Raw genomic sequence first — 22,415 nt, forward strand, 5'->3', positions numbered from 1 at the left:
CATTATCACAAAACATAACAAACATAATTATAAAACTGTTTTGTAAGTAACCATTAACATAAAAGCATAATCCACACAAATTTAATTGCAAACATTTTATTTAATAAGATTTGCACATCAAAACATATCAAAACCAATTACAGAGAGGAAAATACACTACTGTGCACATTACATTATTATACTGACTATAGATCACTCATATTGAGGAACTGACTCTTCATGGAGCAACAATGAGCAACATTCTTGTTAAAACTGAAGTGATCGAAACAAGTCATCCTCTTCTTCAGCCTCAAAATCCCAACAATTTCCCATCAATTCACATTTTTTCTAGTCCATCTCCATGAACGTGGATCCAGCAGTTCTATCTATTGTACTAAATCCCTCACAGCTATGATTTTCTTTTCAAAATGACAATGAAATGGAGCAATTTGTTTTTCTCTATTAAAAACCCAGCATTCTCAGTCTGATTGTTTGAAATACGTATTTCAGTAAATCCCAGCTGTGGCTCATTTAAGTTTGAATGACCAAGTGCCGTTCCCATTTTAACATAAAAACATAATAGAGGGCTTTGTTTGTCCATCACAGGGAAATCGGGCTGACCAGCACAAAATAATGTTTACTGCACCCCTGTTTTCTTTTCACATACAATAACAAGCTGATTTAAACCTTTACAAACTCACACTTTTAAATAGGCTATCAGGAAAAGTTTCTATACCAGATTTTCATGTAAACATGTTTCCCCCCTACAACAGTAAAAGATTCATGAATTGAAGAATATTTGATTTTTCTCTTTAAAAGATCAGCATGACTGTCAACTACATGAGATACAAAGATGGGGACAAAGATATAGTAATTTGCTTAAATATTGCTATTGAACAAGAAAGAACAAAACAAATAACAAACCTGTGAGGGCTCATCCAAGGTATTAAACATGGACACAATATGTTCACTGAGCTGTATTGAAGAAAATGAAACACATTTAACTCCTCATTTAATTCACACAAAGAAAAACAGGGTGCGTACCTCACCTTGAGGGACACATCCATGAATGCAATGAGCATCAAACATTGTAACATGACATCCTAAATTCCTCTGGGTCTGGTACCTTAAGACTATACCGTCACATTCTCTCTGTAAAATAGATAAAATAAGCTTTCTAAAATGTATGAAGATGCCTTCAAAGGATAAACAGAGGAAGAAAAATGGAAAACAGAAATGAAAAATGCACAAAGAGCAGTAATTGAAGCTTCAATCCAAATAGTATACCATGCTTCATCATCGAAGACCATGCTATCCAGATCCACAGCTACTGACAAGTGCTTAACAAAGATGTGAATTCATCTCCGTAAACAATTCACATCAAATACACCATGTTGTCTTCAAATAGACCAGAGCCACATGCTACTTGAAAAGACAGTAAGGGCACTAAACTTCATCAGCAGCCTGGTGAACTGCTGTTTCTGAAAGAGTGCCGGGAAAGATTAACAATCTGGGTCTTCTTTATCGTTTTGCCTTGTAAACACCAAATGAAAAAACTCTGCTCAATATCAACTTCATTACCACTGTTTCCAATCACTAAATAAACTTGAACATGAAATGATATCAATACCGAAGAGACTGCTCAAACTTTTCAGTTGGAGGTTGTGTAAAGTTGTAAAACAGTTTGTCAGCGCAAACCAACAGGAATGTCATATTTGGTCCCATGTTAAATAGCCCTGTGTGTCTACACCTCCAGGCAGAGGACAGTTTATCAATATGGGTACTGTTATGTTTCATTCCTAGTGATCAACAAAGTACCCTTATTACTTACAGGCGCATAAAATCACAAGACTGCAACAAGGCTCAATAATGCTGGTTCATTTAATGTTTCAAGACTTTTTTGTTGTTGTTTCATTTCCTATTGCTCAGCCTACAAAATAAACGTTTTCTGGATGATGGTGGTTTACGTTAAAAGCACGGGAGAAAGAGGTTGAAAAGTGAGATAGAAAAAAAAATACTTCACAGTGTGATATCAACTGATGCCAATCAGAAGTAGGGCTGCTGGAACCTAAAATCATCTCTCATGTGTGCACACCACACACACACACACACACACACACACACACACAGCTCATCAACATATATACTGATCATAAAGATGCACATGTACACACGCACACACGTAGCTCATCAACATATACACTGCTCATTAAGATCCACGCATGCACACACACACACACACACCCACACACACCCCTCACTGTGGTTTCCCCAGCAGGCTGGACAGGAAGTTGGACCCCTGGCTATCTCCCCGTCTAGCACCCCCTCCTCCCCCAAAGGGATCCATCTGGTTCAGTTCAGACTGATCCAGCATTTCAAAGTCCTCTCCGTCCAAGTCTGTGTCCAGCTCGGAGCTGGACTGCTTGCGGTAGCTGCGGTGGGCCCCGGCCCTGGGGGGGCCCTCTCTGCGCTGGGCGGCGGGAGGCCGAGGCTGCATCGCCCCGGCCAGCGCCGCCTGGATCATGTTGCTGGCGATGACTCCGGCCAAGTCGCCTGCGAAATCAGAGGCGGGCGGCAGGCCGCTGAGGGAAAGCTCCGTATCCAGATCCTCCTGGTCCGAGTCCAGGTGAGCGTCCACGTCCAGCACCGAAGCCCGGGGACCGGCCATCCCGGACAGACCCAAACTTGGCAGCCCGATGCTGGTGTCGTCGTCGTCGTCCATCAGAGTGGCATCTGGGTTTATGGAGGGGAAGTCTGGGAGGTCCCGAGCAAAGGATTCCTCAGGGTCACTGTGTCTGTCAAGATCTGATCAAGGAGAGACAGAAAGGGGCAAGGTCAGGGACAAGAACTCTCTAGAAACAACAACAACAACAACAACAACAACCACCCACATCAGCAGTAAGTGTGTACTTGCCTTCAGAGCCCTCTGTGAGCGGAGTCTGGCCGCGGGACAGGTTGAACGTCCCATTATCAGTGTAGGACACCTCAGCATCGGAGTGCTCAGAGTCGGTCAGCGCAAGTTCCTTGGCAACAACAGCATCGTCAAACTAGGAGAGACGATAGATTGAAAAGGTTGATTAGATTTTAAATTCAGCACTGTGTCGTTTTGCAGATGTTAGTCTATACTACACCATAAACATCGACCCTGCGCTGCCATAGAGGGCCTGCCATCTTTCTCTCTTGAAGTGTCAAGTTATTTTCACTCGGACACTCTGCAGGCTTCACTACAAACACACTACTCATGAACTGAGTGATTGGGTTACCCGAGTACTGGCTAGAGTCGGATATATAGGAGCAACAATCTCTCTTAAGAATCACACGATTATTGGCTTTTCACAATAGTAAGGATTTAAGTATGACAAAAGATAAATAACTTAATATTGTGTTGGAAGCTATAATCAAAGAAAACACTGGATTCACTCTTCATAATCAGTAAATTCTTGGTGATTATTAGGGTGTATGGACTATTTGCTACTAGCTAAACCACCTGTTTTCAATAAGTAAATGGCTGTTATTAAATACATAACAAATATATCCGTCAATGATTTTCTTTTTGTCAACTATTGTCAACTATAATTGCCAACTATTGAAATATTTGAAAATTGCAACCAATGTCAATTTCAGTGTCCATCCTTAGCGTTGTGATGCATTTCACTGATAAAAACGGCACAGGAAAAACTAATGTTAGTACTACAGAATAATTGTCAAATTATTCATATTTATTTAAGAGGTGATGTGAGAAGTGAGCATATAATGGCAAAGCCTAGTAAAATCATATATATTTAGAACTATACTGAGCTCTAGAAAGAGCTATTATTGTAATTTTATGTTAAATAACAATAAATCTTTGGGTTGAAAGTGACGTTAATGCAGTCTGTTGTCACAATTATTGTGTTAGAGTCCAATTTGAGGAAAACCTTTGAAAAGCATGGCTATCTTTAAAGCTCCAACAGAAAAAAAAATCCTTATTGGCCGACATATTTTAGATTTATTATGTCCCTAATTATGTGTAATGGTTTCACACCTAAAAGGCCCATGTAAGTCGGGCCATAACACTTCTGCCATAACACAATTCTGGCGACAGCAGAGAGAACAAGTAGGACCATGTTCAATAACAATGATGTCAACGGAAACAGTGACAGCTTAACTCAAATACTGAGCAGCTTTTGAAATGAAACAATTTACCGCTGGGCAGAAAGCAGCCAACTCCTCCTCACTGTCACTGGCTTCACCGGAGGCTGCGCCGCGGATGGGTTTACGCAGGACTGCAGAGCAAAACAACAAACACATGCAGACCAAAGTTCATATAGATTAAGGTACTCACTTGAGACAGACAGATTGAGGTGGGAGAGAGAAAATTTCCACTAATTCATAGTTAAATTCCAGTATACAGGATAACTGGTTTAGGGGGGGATTACATTAGTGACGCCAAGACAGGCTGTGATATGGTCAAACATGCTTACAACTACATGTCAAGTCTGACATATGAAATATAGGAAAACCGGGGTATTCAACTCATGTTCATCTGCACTGACTCAATACTGCATTGAATACAATGATAAACATTGGATGTACTACTTACACTGATTATCAATAGGCTTTGACATCATGTATCCGCGGACACTGAAGTCCAGCCGCTGCAGGACTGGCTCCAGCTTCACACACACATGCTGCAAAACCCTGTGGTAGGCTGCCAGAGGAGCCAGGAGAACAGCCAACACTAGAGGAGAGAGGAAAAGAAAGGAAGAAAGAAAGAAAAATTGCTGTTTTGCTGTTTGGGACAAGGGATAAACGCATTAATTTGTGGTTTATATAGACTTAACTCAATAGATTAAGTTTCTGAGTTACTCTCCTCAGCATAGAGACACACCCACAAGTCCATGTAAGATTCAACAGAGAGGCAGACAGAGTGAAGCAGAGGGAGCCACAGGGAGTTAACATGAACAAGCTGCTGTGGATTGTTATAGACGTCAGAGCAGAGGGCCTTGGCAGGGCTTGTGTCCCCGGCTCTCCAGCCCGCACTGGTTGGAGGTTAGGAGATTAGCCCTTTCTCAGCCTGACCTCCTTAGCCATCTAGCTGGCTCCCTCCCTCCTTCTCTCCCTCCTTGTGTGCCTCATCCTGGCTTTAATCACCTCACAGGCTAGGCCCTGGTACTAGCGCCCTGCAGATCTGGTTTCACCACCCATGCATTTTTAACAGGACCAGTCAGGCTGAGTTTCCCTGCCAATATAGTCCTCTGAATGGGCCCGGGCCTGTAGTTAGGACTGGGTAAAACTACTGGCACTCACCAGCAGAGTATGAGAGCACCAATCCAGGAATGTAGCGTCCTACCACAGCCAGACAGGTGAACACTCCACAGGTCAGGATGCAAAACTGAGAAAAAACAAAATACATGAAATGTAAGAAGGAATTGGGCACATTTTTGCATGCCATGTGGGAGTGTCCTCTAGTACACTCTTTTTGGAAGGGGGTACTGGAAAAACTCACAAAGTGGATAGGGCAACCCCTTCCAAAAACACCACAATCTTGCCACAAGGAATCACCAAAGCAGAGTTTGGGCTAGCCTTAGCAGGCTTTATCAGGGCAGCCAGGCTCATTTTACAGAACTGGAAGACTCCACACGGACGGATTGGTTGAGGCTAATGACTGAAACTGCCTCTTTTGAGGATATGATTGCCAGAGTGAATGATCTCAAAGGGAAATCTAATGTGGCCTGGAATCACTTCCTCATATATATATTAAGGATGTAACGTCTTAGAGTGTGGAGTTTTTTGTGGGCTAAGGTGGGGACTTAGGCTACATATTCTATTATGTTGTATTAATGGAATACACCAAGTTTTTGTGAGTTTGAGGTAGGGATTTATAGGTGTTGTCTTGACTGGATGCTTTGATTGACTGCCACTCTTCATTTTATTTTATATTCTGTTTTATATTATTTATTTACTTTTTGTATTATTATTATTTTCATTTTATGTCTGTTTTTGTTTGTGCTTATGTTTCCATAGTTATCTTTGTCTGTTTCACTATTTCTATGTGAAAAATTTAATAAAAACTTAAATGACAAAAAAAAAAAAAAAAAAAAATGCATGTGCAATTAACTCAGCACCTACAATGTATGTAAACTATGGTGTATGACTCAATGCTGACATATGAAACTGGGCAGATTATTAATGAATTTTGCTGGCTTGTGCTATGTCAAATAAATGCTGTCAGAATGTCATATCACAGGTGAGTTTGCGGTCTTTACCTTGCCTGGGTTGAGTCGTTTGTACTGCACCATGCTGGAGGCGAAGGCCGCTCCGCTGACCCAGGCCTCAGCAATGTGGTGGCACAGTTCAGGCACACTGAGGACGCCAGGCTGCACCAGACCCCAGCTACAGAGACAGACAGAATTACCAAACACCTTTATCCTCCTCCTCATTATCATCACAGTCATCTTCATGACAATACTGGCTGGTGGTTACAGTAGAGGAAGAACAGTAGCATACCTTTCATTTTCTGATTCATCCAATTTTTTGACTGTGGAGAGAAAGAACATCCATCACCTTAAGAAACCTCATACACTGAGTGTACAAAATATTACAAACACCCTCATTAAGTTACACCTGCTTTTGCACAATCAGTGTCTCAATTCCACCTTTAACTTTTCTCCTCTTTTTCATTTACGATCTCCTCTTAAGTATAAAAGTGAAATTTGTACGTGAAATCAATAGCTTTCACCTGGATTCAGCCGGTCAATCGATTTTATATTTTATACACTCAGTGTGTAACACCAGCTCAAGTGAAGAGGGGAAGGGAAGATTAATAGTATCGAGTAGAATATGTAGGCCCCTATCACTTGCAATGTCTAGAGTGACTGCTGACAGCGGATTGCACATCTACCCTAATAGTAAAAGTGCATTAACTAGATCAAACTAGATCTTTGGTACAACTAACACAAGAAAGCCAAGACACTCAGCAGGGAAAGTAAAAGCACAGAGCAGGTGAGAGACCCGTGAACCTAACAACCCCACAGGAGTAACTTGTGGCACCTCTAATCTCAGGCCAAATCTTATTCCTCCAGGTATCAACACAGACAACCACAGCCAGACCAGAAGCCAGCAGGAACAGCAGGCGGAACGAGGTCAAGGCAAAGAACCTAGAGGGAAAAAACAAAGGGAGCACACATATGAACATGCATTCCCAATAAAAATTAACAAATTTCTATTTGTCAGTATTGGATTAAAATTAATCTCAGCTAAATTCTTTTTCATAACCTCTTTGGCTTAAACACATGTACTTGATGCTGTATCTTAATTTAACCACAAAACCTTTTGAGTGATGATAAAAAGTCTTGACAAAACAATTACATGTCACTAGTAACAATAGTAGTAATAGTAATAATACCACACCTTCATTTCTCTATAGACAAGGACCCTCTCCTATACCTGAATACTGTACTAAAGCAAGTACAATGGACAAGATTTTGCTCCTGTTGAACATGTTCACACACACTTTAAAGAGTACCAAGAATACCACTAATATTCAGCATTACAATGTTATTCATATGTCCAGACAGTGAGTAGTTTGGTCTGTATTTGTGATCCACTGTTTCCTTTTGTCAGAAACAAGAAAGAAGAGTTTATCCCACTCCCTGATGTGTGTTATGCTCATGAGTAACTCCATAGAAGATGAATTACAATAGGTAGTAAAGGTGACTTGGACAGTACCAAGGATAACAAGAGAACATTTTCTGGTTCAGACCTGATATTACTGCTCTAATATAAATTACACTTGGATGGAACAATTCAGACAAGTGTTATATGAATCCATTTGGTCTGTCGCCCATTCACTAACAATGGAGCAGCTGCAGGCCGTACATCTTGATATCAGCACAGATAACAGGCTTCGTTTCTCTGGTTTCTATCTTTGGGAGAGAGTTGTCCGTGTTCACACATATTGATCGGACTGCCTTGGGCCTTAGGAATAATTCAGGCTCTGTGTGAATTCTTAAACTGAGTGGTGCTCCACTTTAAGATCACAAGGTTTCACAGTTTCGTGGCCACAACAATGTAACATGATTCTGCCAATCAGCAATTAGAAGAGATTAACCTAAAATAATTTGTTGGTAGAACAAGGCCTATTAGTACTTGGGATAGCGGTGCATATTAGTAGCTACAGTGAGAAAAGTAAATCACACAAAGGTAAAATGTTTAAGTAGAACTAGACCAACATGTTCAAAATGGATTGTGCTTTCAGAGTGAAAACCAAGACGGGGAATTCCCCACTGTGCAGCCTGGGCCACACAATCCCCGCTACTCTCAGAAAGGTTACCCATATCACCTCCCCATCTCCATACTACATGTGACTTGCCATTTTCAGTCACTTCATGCATTAGTCTGGGTTACTCTGCATCTCTCTGGGCTGAAACTAGCCTGTGCTACTGAGTGTGTGCTGAAGCACAAGTAAAAGGGGAGAGAGAATGAAGGGCCTGACATGCCCACTGGTCTAATCAAATAAAGACTGCATGCCTGAGCCGAGGGAACAGGCTGACCGGCCTCTCTCTCCCTCCGGGCCTCAGGTCAGTGGTTCTTGGCACACAACAACCTCAAGGTCACCAAATTTAGCCAAAAACTCTGATGTACATGTCCCACACTTTCTACCTTTACTTTCTTCTCTATGTTTAACAGGGGATTTTCTTGTTTGTACAGTATACTATAGTTTAAGGTTGGCCTAATGTGAAGGTGCCTGTGTGAAGTTGGGTATACATGATGGCACATACAGGACAGACTGCAACTCTCCATCGTGTGCCAATACTTGATGTGTTATAAAGAGCTAGTTTACCCTATGTCATATACAACGAGAAACACCAATAATCAAATTCCTGTTACTTCTGTTGAAAATACACTTGATTTCGTATAAACTACAGATTCTATTTTCAGCCTCCCAAACACAAGCATCAACAATCAAATTAGCAAATAGGATAATCAACACCAACACACTGAGATTAAGATTAAGGAAATGCCAGACATCACTGTTAGATTAGTCTTTGTACAGTATTTTAGCCTTGCTATACTCTCTGCTTTGCCTGTCTATAAATAGCAACACGAGTGAGCCATCTGCCTTATCTTGAAATGACAGGTGAAACGTTTGCATTGTGGGAAAGCAGTCGTTGGCTTTGGCGTAACGACTAAGCGCGGCCTTTGTATTGTCTGTATTTAGGTTACCATAACACTGTAAAAACACTAATGAAAACGCAAGCTTGATATCAAGTAGCACTAACATTACAAGTTACATAGCGGAAACTTACCAGAACACAACGTTGACCACTGTGTACACAAGTATACACTGAAAGGGTCGTTCCCACACTAAGACGGACTGCAGGTAGGTCAGGACGGGCTCGTACGGTCCTAACCTCGCCTGAAGAGAGGCTTTGACAGCCCGCACCTGGCCGTCTCTCTCGCTGGAGCATGGTCGACTTCGCAGGCAGACATTTGACCCCTGTTTTGCAGAACAATCCCCCTTGGGCGCATCTCCCATTGTCCCAGTGTGCGCCATCTTAGTGTCTAGCATCGATTAAGTAAACCTGTAAAATAAAGACTTTAGTGGAAACCGGTAACCAGTTTGAGGGGCAAGACAGCGCCACGGAACAGCTGAGCTGACAAGATCGGCTACCGTTAACAAACGTATGCTAACGGCTGCTAAGCTAGCGCGACTAGCTGAATCATCGTGCTAGCGTCTAACACTAGCTGTCTGGCTATGTTATAAGCAAGCTTGTCGCCGTAACTAGTGTGATAACATTGTAAGAACACCTGGCACTCACTATATTGACATTTTTGCAGAAGTGTAGCGCTCTCAAATAGATATTGACAATATGGCGTAACCTGTTTTTCTGTTACTGTAAGACAGTAGGCTGGCTGTGAACACGTGAGACCTCAGTCGTCCAATCAGAATCCGCAGGCCCCCTCTGTCATGCTGCATTCATGTCGGATGGGAAAAACAGACGATACAACCCAACGGTTAAAAGCAACGATTTGTCCGTTTTCTGCTGTTTCATACTTGTACATGCACTTAGAAGGTGATGCATTAGATTTTATGTTTTTACAGTAAACCAGACATTGAAATGTCAATCACAAACGAAAAATACAACAAGCAATCCAACAAGTAATTTAAAGAGCTGTAACTTGTGATGAAAGTCGTTCTTTCGTTTTAGTTTAAATGAAACCAGCATGCCCTAACTTGACTACAGATATTTCATACGTCAAACGAAACAAAGTCGTCCATCACCAAACCTGAGTGCCCAAGTACTATTTAGTGGTCTAAGATAACATGGACCCACAACACCACAAAACTGGTCAGAATAGCGCATGTACTTCCTTGGGAGGCAGAGGAAGTTTGGTATCTCTCTAACTTCTACCGCTGCACTGTAGGAAACATACTGACTGGGTTGATCACAGCATGATATGGCAGCTGCTCTGTTCAGGACCTCAAAGCACTGCAGCGGGTGGTGAAGGTGACCCAGTCCATCACTGGGACCTCTCTCCCATCCATAGGACATCTATAGCAAGCATTGCCTGAGGAAGGCCCACAACATCATCAAAGTCCCCACACCCCAGCCATACTAGTCTGTTCTCCCTCCTTCCATCCGGCAGGCAGTAGAGATACATTAAATGCTGGACCACCAGACTCAGGGACAGTTTTTACCCCTAAGACATCAGGCTCCTGAATATTGCCTAAACAGTTCATGTTCTGTCACACATGTCTGTGATTACACACTTTATTGTATAGTATATACCATACAATATCTATATTATGTGTCCTACATCTACAGGCCTATATATGTGCATATAATGGTATATTTAATACATTATAATATATATTGTACATGAAATATCTATAGGCTATCCAGATCAGATTTTACATTATTTATCTTATTGTATATTACTATATCACATCTCCCTATTATATATTATACTAATATCATCAAATTCACACTACTTTTGCACAAATAGCCTACTGTTACTTTGCACATCCTGTGTAGGCTATAGGTTCATGCCAATTTACCTCTGTTATACTTACACAACCTGGAGTTGCACAACTTAGTTTGTATTATATTTGGATATTTTCCTTTGCTTTTACTGTAAATATTTTGCACAAGTATTGTTACTCTATATTAGTGTCTCTATGTTTACTATCTGCTTTTTGTTCCCTCTTGTCTTTAATATTTTTCTTTTTTACTATCTGAAGATCCGCAAGTAAGCATTTCATTGCAATGTCTGTGCTATGTATAGACTATATGACAAACTTGAACTTTATCACCTGCAAGCTCACATGAACGCTATTTTCAAGTACGAAAACCACCTTTCTCGTGTGTGTGAATGCAGCATCAGTGCCGCATTCTTACCCCCCCCCCCCCCCCCCCCCAACCCCACCACCACCACCAGTGGAGCAGTTCCAGGGCAGATTGTAGAAATAACGGGCGAGTGACCTCGGCCACGTCCAAAGACGGTTCCCCAACCGCAGTCCCTGTATGCTAGACGGCCTGGAACGCACCCAATACCCACGGTGACGCTGTAGTTGTCGTTACCAAGCGGGAAGGAGCGGGTTGTTGCAGCAGATTGACCCGCCTCTGTTTTTCTTATGGTATTTGGCTAGCTGGCTAGCTAGCTAAAGAAGAAACATGCCGCGGGAAATCATAACGCTTCAACTTGGACAATGTGGAAATCAAAGTATGTTTAAAAAGCGTACAGTTTAGCTAGCTTGGTAGCTCTTACCTCGCAAGCTAGCTTGCTAGCCGTGCAGGGGTTGTAACTTAGCTAAACATTTAGCTGAAATGGATCTGTCATGCATACTGCTAGCTAACGTTAACCGCTTTCATCTGCTAACTTACTAGTATCAGGTCTAACTTAGCTAACACTTTGTTTTCGCTGGATCCGAGTACATAGCGTTATATGTCCCACCATGGAATATAAGAGAACGGTAACGTTAACGTTACTGATTTAGGGCTAACGTTACGTATTTGCTAGCTAGCAAGGAGCATTTCAATTGATATCCAACACAAGGTACAGTGTCATTCCAGTAACGTTATAATTGCTGCGTTTACCATCTGGCTAGTCGGCTAACGTTATTGTGACAGCAGCTAATTATAATAAGTAAACGTCCCGTTAACGAGCTCCCTTGTACATTTTGCAGTTGGTTTTGAGTTCTGGAAGCAGCTGTGTGCAGAGCATGGCATCAGCCCGGAGGGGATTGTTGAGGAGTTTGCAACTGAAGGGACCGACAGAAAGGATGTATTCTTCTATCAGGTAACTGGAGCATCCACGGACTACATTATTCCCTTCGCTCTTCTGTCATGGCCTACAGTACTAGTAGGCAATTTGACATTCAGTAATAATCTCATAGAGTATAAGAGGAGAAAATAGATCTATTGATGCAGGTGGCCTACCTGCGTCTCTTCCACACATGCTATATTCAGACCCTCTTCATTTGGTAGAGGCAGTGATGATGCATATGCGTGCAACTCCATTGTAAACCACCAGATGGAGCAGTTGCAATGTAAATTGAAGCAGCATAGCCCTTGCAAGGGCAAAGTAACCTACAGACTGCAGATCATGAACATAGGTTGATGTATTTTGCTCAGTATTACCACCTAACCCCTACCTGTGTCTATAACCCCACAGGCCGACGATGAGCACTACATCCCTCGTGCCGTTCTCCTGGATCTGGAGCCCAGGGTGATCCACTCCATCCTCAACTCCCCTTATGCCAACCTGTACAACCCAGAGAACATCTACCTGTCTGAGCACGGTGGAGGAGCCGGGAACAACTGGGCTAGTGGCTTCTCACAGGTGATCGTCGGAAATGACAAGTTGCGATTCACTCTGTGTGGTTAATCCCAATTGAACAGATAAAAACTGAATAAATCTAAAAATGTGCTTTCCCAGGGTGAAAAAATCCATGAAGACATCTTTGATATCATTGACCGGGAGGCGGACGGCAGCGACAGTTTGGAGGCAAGTCCCCAGTTTATCACAAGGCGACTGTCCCTGTTTCACACTTGTTTCATGAGGGTTTACAGAGTGTGAGGGTGGGCTGGTCAGGGCTGTGACAGTATGGAAATCGGTATGAAACTGATCAAAAAGTAATGTAATATTGCTGTATGTGGTAGTATCATGGTATAGCCAGCTGAATATAGTCAAATTACCCTCTCACCCTCAATTTAGAACTGGTATAATAAACATTTCTATCCCTCTCCTACCCAAGAGCAACTGAGGTGTATCACTGCATCAGGAGCCTAAACCAAACATGGCAGACAGTATGAAATTAGATAAAACATCACAATTATTGTTTTTAGTTTTCATGATTAGTTTATTTCAGATTCAACCCGTGGGCTACATTCTCACGAAAACATTCACTTACAACAAAACAAAGACGAAAAAAACAAAATAAACTAAATCGTAAAAGGCGGTTATGGCGGCATGCCTTTTTATTGATGCAGTAATGGTTGCTGCTGGTGTGAGTAAAGGCTTATCTGCAGGAGTTTGGGTGGGCTCCAAGACCTCCTACACCTCTGTTCACACACTGACTGTCCTACATAAGGAGAGCTTCAGTGGGAAACGAGAAAGGGAACAGATTTTTCTATCTGTACAAAAGGAGATAATTTGTGATTGTAGCCATATGTGACTGACGTGTGAAACAAGTCGACTTGTAGTTTTTTTTTTCTTTCTTTCAGTCTCATCCCCTTGCATTTCTACTGTGGTAGAAAACAGACTTCCTTTGAGCGTAGAAATGAGTGACTTGATTGAAACTACTTGGAAAATGGGTGCCCACGCGTGTCATCTTAAAACCAGCAAAGCCCCAGCCATGCCTCCAGTATTATTCCAAGACGTCTTTTTTTTTTTTTTTTTAAACTTTCTTCAACTGCCAGCCTCCCATAAAACAACACTCGCGTTTCCCCTTGGAGGTCTGCAATTTCTGTAACTCATTCACATTATGACCCCACATTATTATTTAGTGTGTGCACTCATGTGTGCATTGGATAGGAAGGTTGGCCGAACTGCCGTGTGTGTGTGTGTGTTGGCAGGGTGTGGCGTGTAGGATGTCTGGTGATAATAGCTGGGCAAGCGTAGAAGGCAGGTATTACAGGGCCGTCTTGGGGGGGAGAGGGAGCCTATTTGTGAGGTGGGGCTGCACTCCCATTTATATAACTGCCTAGGAAGAGAGGCAATTGCTCACCCACACACATTCAGCTTTCTGCATCAGTACAGTATACAGTAAGCTTAACACAAACGTGGCACCTGGCTGTACATTTGTCTTGAAGTGCAAGTAATAAGTAACCTTTTCTCTTTGTAGGGGTTTGTCCTGTGTCATTCTATTGCTGGGGGGACGGGCTCAGGGCTGGGTTCCTATCTACTGGAGAAACTCAATGACAGGTCAGCGCACACACACACACACACACACACACACTTGTCATTTCTTTAAGTTGGACCAATAATAACTGAACATTGATGAAGAATCTAAATTCATGCCTCATTCTACAATTGTGGCACCTTAATTCCTGTGACCTGGTTTGTCAGATATACTGTATATCATATGTGTTTGTGTGTGTATGTGCATATTTTTCACATTTCTAGGTACCCAAAGAAGCTGGTGCAGACTTATTCTGTCTTCCCTAACCAGGATGAGATGAGTGACGTGGTCGTCCAGCCATACAACTCACTGCTCACCCTGAAGAGGCTCACCCAGAATGCAGACTGCGTGGTGAGCAGCACTCCTAAATGGATGTTGGTTAATCCCATTGCTGTCTTTGTCTTTTCTCTGGGATGAGATTTAGGGTGCCTCAAACTCTGGAGCATTGACTTCTGTAGTTCGGTTCATTTCTGTAGATGAGAACAATGACAGTTGACCTCGTGTGGCAGCAAATAACCGCACAACACCACTTGAAACTGTGAGTCAGTGTGACTTTTGTTTACAAGCCCTGGTTCGCTTGTAATTGTGCAGTGTGAACCTGAGCAAACCAAATACAAAATGCAAAAAAGTTAACTTTTCCACTATGATTCGGACCAAAGAATACAAATGTGATAATCGCATACTTAAAACAGGAAACAATACATTTTTTTCCTGGGAAAGGGTTCTACCAAATTCCCAATAAAACTATACTGTGATGCCAGACTCTTACATGAATTTGGCTTCAAGTTTTCTTCTGATGTAAGAGAGGGAGGGTGGGGGGGAGGTTGGTTGTAAGTACTTGTTTACAGGTTACAGGTGTATCATACACTGTTGTCACAGTGCCATAAACGGAGCTGACTTTTAAAAATAGTTGCCTATACTGCACTGGACAAGTTTAGGCAAGACCTGTTTTAGTTTTCATTTAAGGGATTTAAATGGATATGAGTATAGTGACTGTTACTTAAGCGTGAAATTGTGTGGTTTGTTCATATGATTACCAAATTGTAGCTTGTCATTTTAAATTATGTAATTGATATTACAATACATTTTCAGGTCCACAATTCTGACTTTGACCATGCATTGATACATGCTTTGATACCACTGAATGCAATTCTGTCCAAATGAACAGTCTCTCTATAACAGTGGTTCTCAACCTGGGGGTCGGGACTCCCCAAGGGGTCGCGGGATAATTTTGGGGGGTTGCAAGATGATTTATGGGATAGGAAAAAATATATTTCTACTATACAAATGTATTAACTTGTGTATTTTTCTGATTTGTTTTTGTGAAATACTGAATAGGTTTCAGCCTCTAGGCCTCCTCTGATAATTAATGATATTTAATCAGATAATCTCTGCGCATGCTTGCCTGTGACGGGGTTTTGAGGCATCACTTCATTTTAAGGGGTCACAAGACAAAAAGGTTGAGAGCCACTTCTCTAACACACCATCGACTAGGTGTTGTCAAGCCACTCATTTGAAAATGCACTGGCCTAATTTGTGACGCCATATGACTGATATAACCTAATGTTTTTACTTTTAACAGTCCCTCTGTGTAAGAGCTCATTCTTATGCTACCTCACTGCTTGTGTACCAGGCTAATAAGGGAGCAAACCTCAGCGCCAACGTTGAGGCATTACAAATCTAGCTTATTAAATCTCAGTCATAAATTGATGATTGTATTAGTCTGAGATGCTCTGACAGTCTAATGGTGTTTCCTCTCTAATACCTACTTCCTCCAGGGCCTTACATAAGGCCCTCACGTTGATTAAATTAGCCAGAGAGCTAATAGAATCTGCCCAAGAATTGGTCCCCCTGTTGCGACTGTACAGTGTGCCTTTTATGTTCAGCCCTCCTAACAACAGCACACTGTGTTGCTTCTTAAGAGGTTCCCTGACTGCTTCATTACTCTAAGGCCCTCTCACTCTTTCTTTAACATCATAGCAGCGTATTGCCTTTCACCCTGTTCTAGTGCTGGAAAGAATCAGCCTCCTATCTCCTCTTGGTTTGTTTGATAATTGCGTTCTGTCTTTGTGTGTGTTGTGTGTCAGGTGGTGTTGGATAACACAGCTCTAAATCGCATCGCCACAGACCGACTGCATATCCAGAACCCCTCCTTCTCCCAGATCAATCAGCTGGTGAGTGACAGATCCTCCAGTTATGTTCCCAGGTCACAGTCATCAGGTGTCATCCTGTTTTTCACATGGGACTAGTTTGCAGTCTACCTGTGTTTGACCAAAGACAAAAGCCGAGACAAACTGTCTGAGAGAGACATCTTGCTCGTGGCAAAAATTACAAGATTTACAAACCAGTTTGGCAAGCCACTTGCACGTCAGACTGGATTTTAGCTTTCTCAGAAATGAGTGACACATAGGTGCTTTTTAAAAAAGGTTTGTCAGATGTCTCACTGTCGGTTTGCTTTCAGGGAGCCTGCACTTCAACATTTTGAATGTAGGCAATATCTCTGCAAGTTATTTGCAAGCTCTTCCCAAGCTTTGTCTCTAACTAAACCTTTCGACACGCAGGTTTCCACCATCATGTCTGCCAGCACAACCACCCTGCGTTACCCAGGATACATGAACAACGACCTTATCGGTTTGATTGCGTCCCTTATCCCCACACCCCGCCTCCACTTCCTTATGACTGGGTACACACCGCTCACCACTGACCAATCGGTGAGTTGAGTTCATTGGCCGGACACAGGGATCCATTTTTGATGAGTGATACAGCGAAATGTGATGTCGTGCTGCTGTTGGGTCTGTGTGCTTCCCGAAGCTTTCCACTACCACTCCTTTCCTTCACTTCCTCACCACAACCCATCTCGGTTGTATCACATGAGACAATAAAAGTGATTCAGCATCATTAATGAGATGTCAGTTGATGATCTCATGCCAATAAACATAATATCTTCTATTTGTAGATATCAGGAAGTTAGGATTTGGAAGGAAGTTGTATTTTCTGATGGTGTTCAGTCAAAATAATTCCATTTGCAAGTCTGACTTGAGTCTCTGCTTTTGTGCAAGATCCTTCATGTTTGTTGCTTTTGTAACAGTTTGTAGTTATTAGTGTATTATTGGTATGTTAGTACTTATTTTACCGCAAAATTCGATTGTTGATTGATAATGAAAAAAATGATTTTTGTGATGCAAATAGACCGCGTGTACTCTACATCCGATCAACAAAATACCAAGTCATTTTGAATTACTCTCCCTCCTGCGTCTCAGGTGGCCAGTGTGAGGAAAACCACAGTGCTGGATGTGATGCGGAGGCTTCTGCAGCCCAAGAATGTAATGGTGTCCACCGGCAGAGACCGACAGACCAACCACTGCTACATCGCCATCCTCAACATCATCCAGGGAGAGGTCGACCCCACACAGGTAGGTGTGCGTGTGTGTGTGCGTCTGTGTGTGTGTTTTAACGTGCAGTGTCAAACTATCACCTCAAGCATTCCAAATTTCCTAGAATCCACAAACAGCAGTGTTTTGCATGTTTGGAGAGTATGCAAACCTGTTTCTGCGAACTCTAGGTGCATAAAAGCCTCCAAAGGATCCGGGAACGTAAACTGGCCAATTTCATCCCGTGGGGTCCCGCCAGCATCCAGGTGGCCTTGTCCAGGAAGTCCCCTTACCTGCCCTCCGCCCACCGAGTCAGCGGCCTGATGATGGCCAATCACACCAGCATCTCCTCTGTAAGTGCTCAGCGTAGTTATGTCAACCTAGGCCTGTTCAGTTACATTCTGTTCTAGTATGTATTTACAGAGTAGATTTACTAACAAGCGAGACCTGTGTTTGTTTTGAGTAAATACTTGAGGACATGCATCGTCCTAAAATTGAAGCTGAGCTGCCACAGTAGCAGTTTAAGGGGAATTCCACAGAAATTAAGTTTTGGGTTGTTATGCTGCAAAAGTAGACATCTTCTTAAAATACAGATTTTTTCGCTAGTTTGAATCATGAGCTGTCAAGATCAAGGAAAATGCAGTCCAATGACACCATCAAATTACATTGCCTGAGATGGCTGTAAGAAACTTTTATGGTCAGTCATGTTGCAGAGCCTATATTAAACTTTATTTTTTTCATAATTCTAGATCCTTAACATAGGTAAGGGAAAATTACTGTCCATAAAATTTTCTTTCAGCCATCTCATGGAAGTACAGTTTAATGATGTCATAGGATTGTGTTTTCCTTTATCTTGACAGCTCATAAATTTAAACTAAAACGGTAGGGAAAAAAAGCTTGGGAAATTTGAGAAAAGTCAGGATAAAAGTTATCTTCAGGGAAATTCCCCTCAGCGAGCGGTTTGGGTGTGACCAGTGCTGAAGTACATCTCCTGTCCCTTCTGTCGCTATCCCACAGCTGTTTGAGCGGACGTGCCGGCAGTACGACAAACTGCGTAAGCGCGAGGCCTTCCTGGAGCAGTTCCGCAAAGAGGACATATTCAAGGACAACTTCGACGAGCTGGACAACTCTCGCGAGGTGGTGCAGCAGCTGATAGACGAGTACAGCGCCGCCACGCGACCCGACTACATCTCCTGGGGCACGCAGGAGCAGTGAACTGACTTCTCGTCTTGTGTCTAAACAGCAGCCCAGTCAGCATTAAGCGCTGAGCCGGTTACCTCTATCTCAAGTCACGTTCCCTCACTCACCGAGATCTGAAACTTTTCCCCACATGTAGGAGGCCTACATGTGGGGAAAAGTTTCAGATCTCGGTGACAAATATGTAGACATTTGCCCCTCAGCCCCTCATCTGAGAAATTTATTTTTATTATTTATAGATTTGATATAGCGTGGAATGGCATAGCCGGTTAAGAACAGTTATAACAATACCTACTACACTGCACTAACCAGTAAATGAAATGGTGAAATTTAAAGTATTCATGTTTTTTTCTGGGGCCTTCTCAAGAACCACCAGATTCCCAAACCCCATTTAAATAAAACAATCCTGCCCTAAGAGTGATGGTAAGAATCCTGTCGCCTCTTCCCCTCGAGTTTGTGCTGAAGAATCAACATCTGTATTTCTGTCCCTGTACACAACCCATTACGGATGGGTATTAATAGTTTGACGTTTTCCTTTCTCCTACACTCTGCCTTTCCCCTCTTGTCCTGCATTCTTTCTTTATCTGTTTTTAAACAATGTAAGAGAACCTGTTGCCTTGTTTTGGTGATTTTTTTTTATACTGAGTGCAGTCCTCTTTTTTTATTGTATGTCGTTGATTTACAGTGGCACAAGCCTACACAGCATAGGAAATGTTTGGGTTAAGTAATGGGATTAGGATTGACAGAATGTGTGACATGATGGTTAATGATATGCTCTGAGTCCCAAACATTTCTGGCACGGTGTGTCGTACTTCTTGTCTGCTGCTGTGTTCTCATAAATACAAGCACACACACACAATCATTAGAACCCAAGACGATAATCAGGCTGTCGTAAAAAAAACCAATATATTTCTAATTTATTGCTGCAGTGCATGCCTAACGAGATCGTCACAATTTGACGTTGGGCTTAAGCCAAAAACTGGTGGTGATTGTGTCATACAAACCGCATCGACATTCAGAGAGCAGCTGCATTTGTGTCACCTATAACAGAGAAAGTAACAATTTGCACAGACGGACATGCGTGTACAAGGATGGAACTAGTTTTAGCACTTCAACCTCGTGCCTGTATATATATGTTCTCAAGGGAAGTTGGTTCATTGGTATTCTCATCCAAATGTATATACCGTTTCCTGTTTGGCTTGTTGGACCTGTGTACAATGATGAATAAAGATGTTTTCTACTATTTTGTATTTTCTCTATTTTTTTTGTTGGCATTGATATCTGTAGGAATAGAGGAGCGTTAAAGTGGAACGTGCTCAGCAGGATGTGGAGGTCATTTTGCACCCTAGTAGTTCAACCAAAGCTCTTAAGGTGTGTACAATGTAATGAAACCCTGTTCTGCACCTCACCTGGAGCTGCTGTGTATCAGCCAGTGGCTGTTCATCCAACTCAGTTAAGGCTCATTACCACGGGGGAACGTAGAGGCACTTAGCAACGCTTGCTCAACCAGCTATTGTTTTTAACCAGAAAAGCCATTGAAGGGGGGGCAGCTTTCAGAGCTCTGCTGCTGGCGCCGAACTTCACCCTTTTATAAAGTGTCCCTGGTTGAAAACAATAGTCTTACACTGCTCGACTAGTCTAGGCACAAGAAAGCACATTTTTTGGAAGGAAATGAGGCCTGAATCTGAACAATAGTACCAAAGACGAAACATATGGTACAATGGTGCTGTTTTTTATTAATTACATACAGTATTTATAGTTTTTATTGCACTTCCAAGTTAGTTAAAAACAAACAATAGTGCAATTAACTATACAGACATTACATAAAAAGGTACCATGCAGCATACAAACAAGCTTAATACAAAGCAACAACATCCGCAGTTTGATTTTTTTTTTTCCTTTTCATACATGTAGCTCGGAGCTGCCTGCAGCTGCAGTAGAAAAAGCAAGACGGGGCTGACTGTGCAATGACTTGTCCAGGCCCTCCATGGAGAGAAGACTGAAGTCTGGTTTTTGGGGCTGGTTATCGCATGTTGTGTAGCAGACAGTACTGTAAAATGATCCTTAGAAAGTCTATCTATGGTCTCAGATTCTAAAACGGTCATCTACTACAATAAAATAAGATGTACACTGTACGTAAAAGAGGATGTCTATATTTATCAGAAGTTCTTACTCAAGTCGAAGGAAAAATAGCAATAAATGAAACTAAATTGGGGGATTTGTCTGCTTTGGGGATAATTCCTTGTTATAAAAGCTTATAAAAAAACATCTTTGGTCCATGCTCAAACCCATGACTTGGCAAAACTTTGGCTTCACAAGTAAACTCAGAGACAAACACCCAGATAGTGAACACAGAGGCCATTTCTTTGCACACAGGGGGAGCTACACAGGATTTACACATCTGACCTGCTTGAGGGAACTAAATAAAAAAAAGCATTCATAGCTCTGATCAGTGAAATAAACCCAATATCGAAATGAAACTGGGTCCGCATTTAAGACATAAAAAAGTTTTTTTTTAAAAATCAGAAAAAATATGTCACAAAGTACGCATAAATAATACTACAGGAGCATTCATGGCCTGATTAGAATAGTTTCTGTTTAAAGACCAGAAGAGAGATGGGGATCTGCTTGGTAAATATGCCTTGTCACGTTTCAAATGGTCCACATCACTGACTGGGGGTTTCATGTATACTGTAATGCTGCTTAAAAACAGCTCAGTTCCATTTCTTCCAAAATACGTAAAATGTGAAAAAAAGCAAAATGGGAAGCTGTCATTTTCAGTTGAAAAATGTTGCATTAGTATAGTAAATGATAAAAGCAAACAGACATTTGAATGCTCCAATGAATTAAGTGTTAGCTAAAGTAGAGACAAGGTTTATGTTGAGGATTACAGCCCAGACAAGCAGTACAATGAGGGACAAATCAGAGCATTTGGTGGAGACAAAATAGACACAGCCCCAAAATCCTTTGGTTTCTGTTAAACAGAATTAGCCCAGATCCTGAATGTCCCATCCAGGAAATGGTTTCCAATCCTTTATCACACACACACGCACGCACACACAACTGATAATCCCAGAGGGAAGAGTCTATATGGCTGTGGCAGCCAAAGTGACTTAGCTACAGAGCTCAACATCTGTTTCCAGTTCCAAGTTCACATGGCTCGCTGCATCAACAGTTCCAGGTAATGCAAGCCTGGCTGGGGTCTTATGAAAACTGACCGTTTCTGATGAACGTGTCAGCATAAGGGTGTGTGAGTGAGTGAGTGAGTGAGTGAGTGAGTGAGTGAGTGTGTTTGTGTGTGTGAGAGAGAGATCCAAAGAGGGGGTGGGGTGGGAGGGGGGTGACGCTGAATGTTCTCACCACTATTCCAGCAGTGCATGAGCGACGATCGCCTTCTAGGAAAGGCAACACAAATATGGCACACTTGGAGAGAAAGAGAGAAAACAGCGAGAGAGGGAGAGAGGAGTAGTGTTTTCATG

The 22,415-nt window shown here is 42.1% G+C and overlaps 2 protein-coding genes across 3 annotated transcripts; one reads left to right on the forward strand and one right to left on the reverse strand.

Moving 5' to 3' along the window:
* Positions 1-117: 117 nt before the first annotated feature.
* Positions 118-9,854, reverse strand: retreg3 (reticulophagy regulator family member 3). 2 transcript variants are annotated; one of them, XM_071925706.2, is made up of 10 exons: positions 9,783-9,854; positions 9,270-9,545; positions 7,012-7,118; positions 6,469-6,499; positions 6,228-6,354; positions 5,269-5,353; positions 4,562-4,699; positions 4,165-4,244; positions 2,894-3,026; positions 118-2,784 (listed from the first exon to the last, which is right to left on the reverse strand). In XM_071925706.2, the coding sequence occupies exons 2-10, from the start codon at positions 9,530-9,532 to the stop codon at positions 2,237-2,239; spliced, it is 1,512 nt and encodes a 503-aa protein (XP_071781807.1). In that variant the 5' UTR covers positions 9,533-9,545; positions 9,783-9,854; the 3' UTR covers positions 118-2,236. The 2 variants fall into 2 exon arrangements, with proteins under 2 accessions (XP_071781807.1, XP_071781806.1); XM_071925705.2 differs by having other exon boundaries at positions 9,270-9,841.
* Positions 9,855-11,529: 1,675 nt separating this feature from the next.
* tubg1 (tubulin, gamma 1) lies at positions 11,530-19,070 on the forward strand. Its single transcript, XM_071925753.2, has 11 exons — positions 11,530-11,688; positions 12,152-12,264; positions 12,640-12,807; positions 12,904-12,972; positions 14,312-14,391; positions 14,593-14,719; positions 16,456-16,542; positions 16,930-17,079; positions 17,629-17,781; positions 17,931-18,092; positions 18,757-19,070. Exons 1-11 carry the CDS (start codon positions 11,640-11,642, stop codon positions 18,952-18,954), a joined length of 1,356 nt encoding a protein of 451 aa, XP_071781854.1. The 5' UTR covers positions 11,530-11,639; the 3' UTR covers positions 18,955-19,070.
* Positions 19,071-22,415: the final 3,345 nt, after the last annotated feature.

The sequence above is a fragment of the Centroberyx gerrardi genome, chromosome 7 (assembly GCF_048128805.1).
Source record: "Centroberyx gerrardi isolate f3 chromosome 7, fCenGer3.hap1.cur.20231027, whole genome shotgun sequence".
Classification (NCBI taxonomy): Eukaryota; Metazoa; Chordata; class Actinopteri; order Beryciformes; family Berycidae; genus Centroberyx; species Centroberyx gerrardi.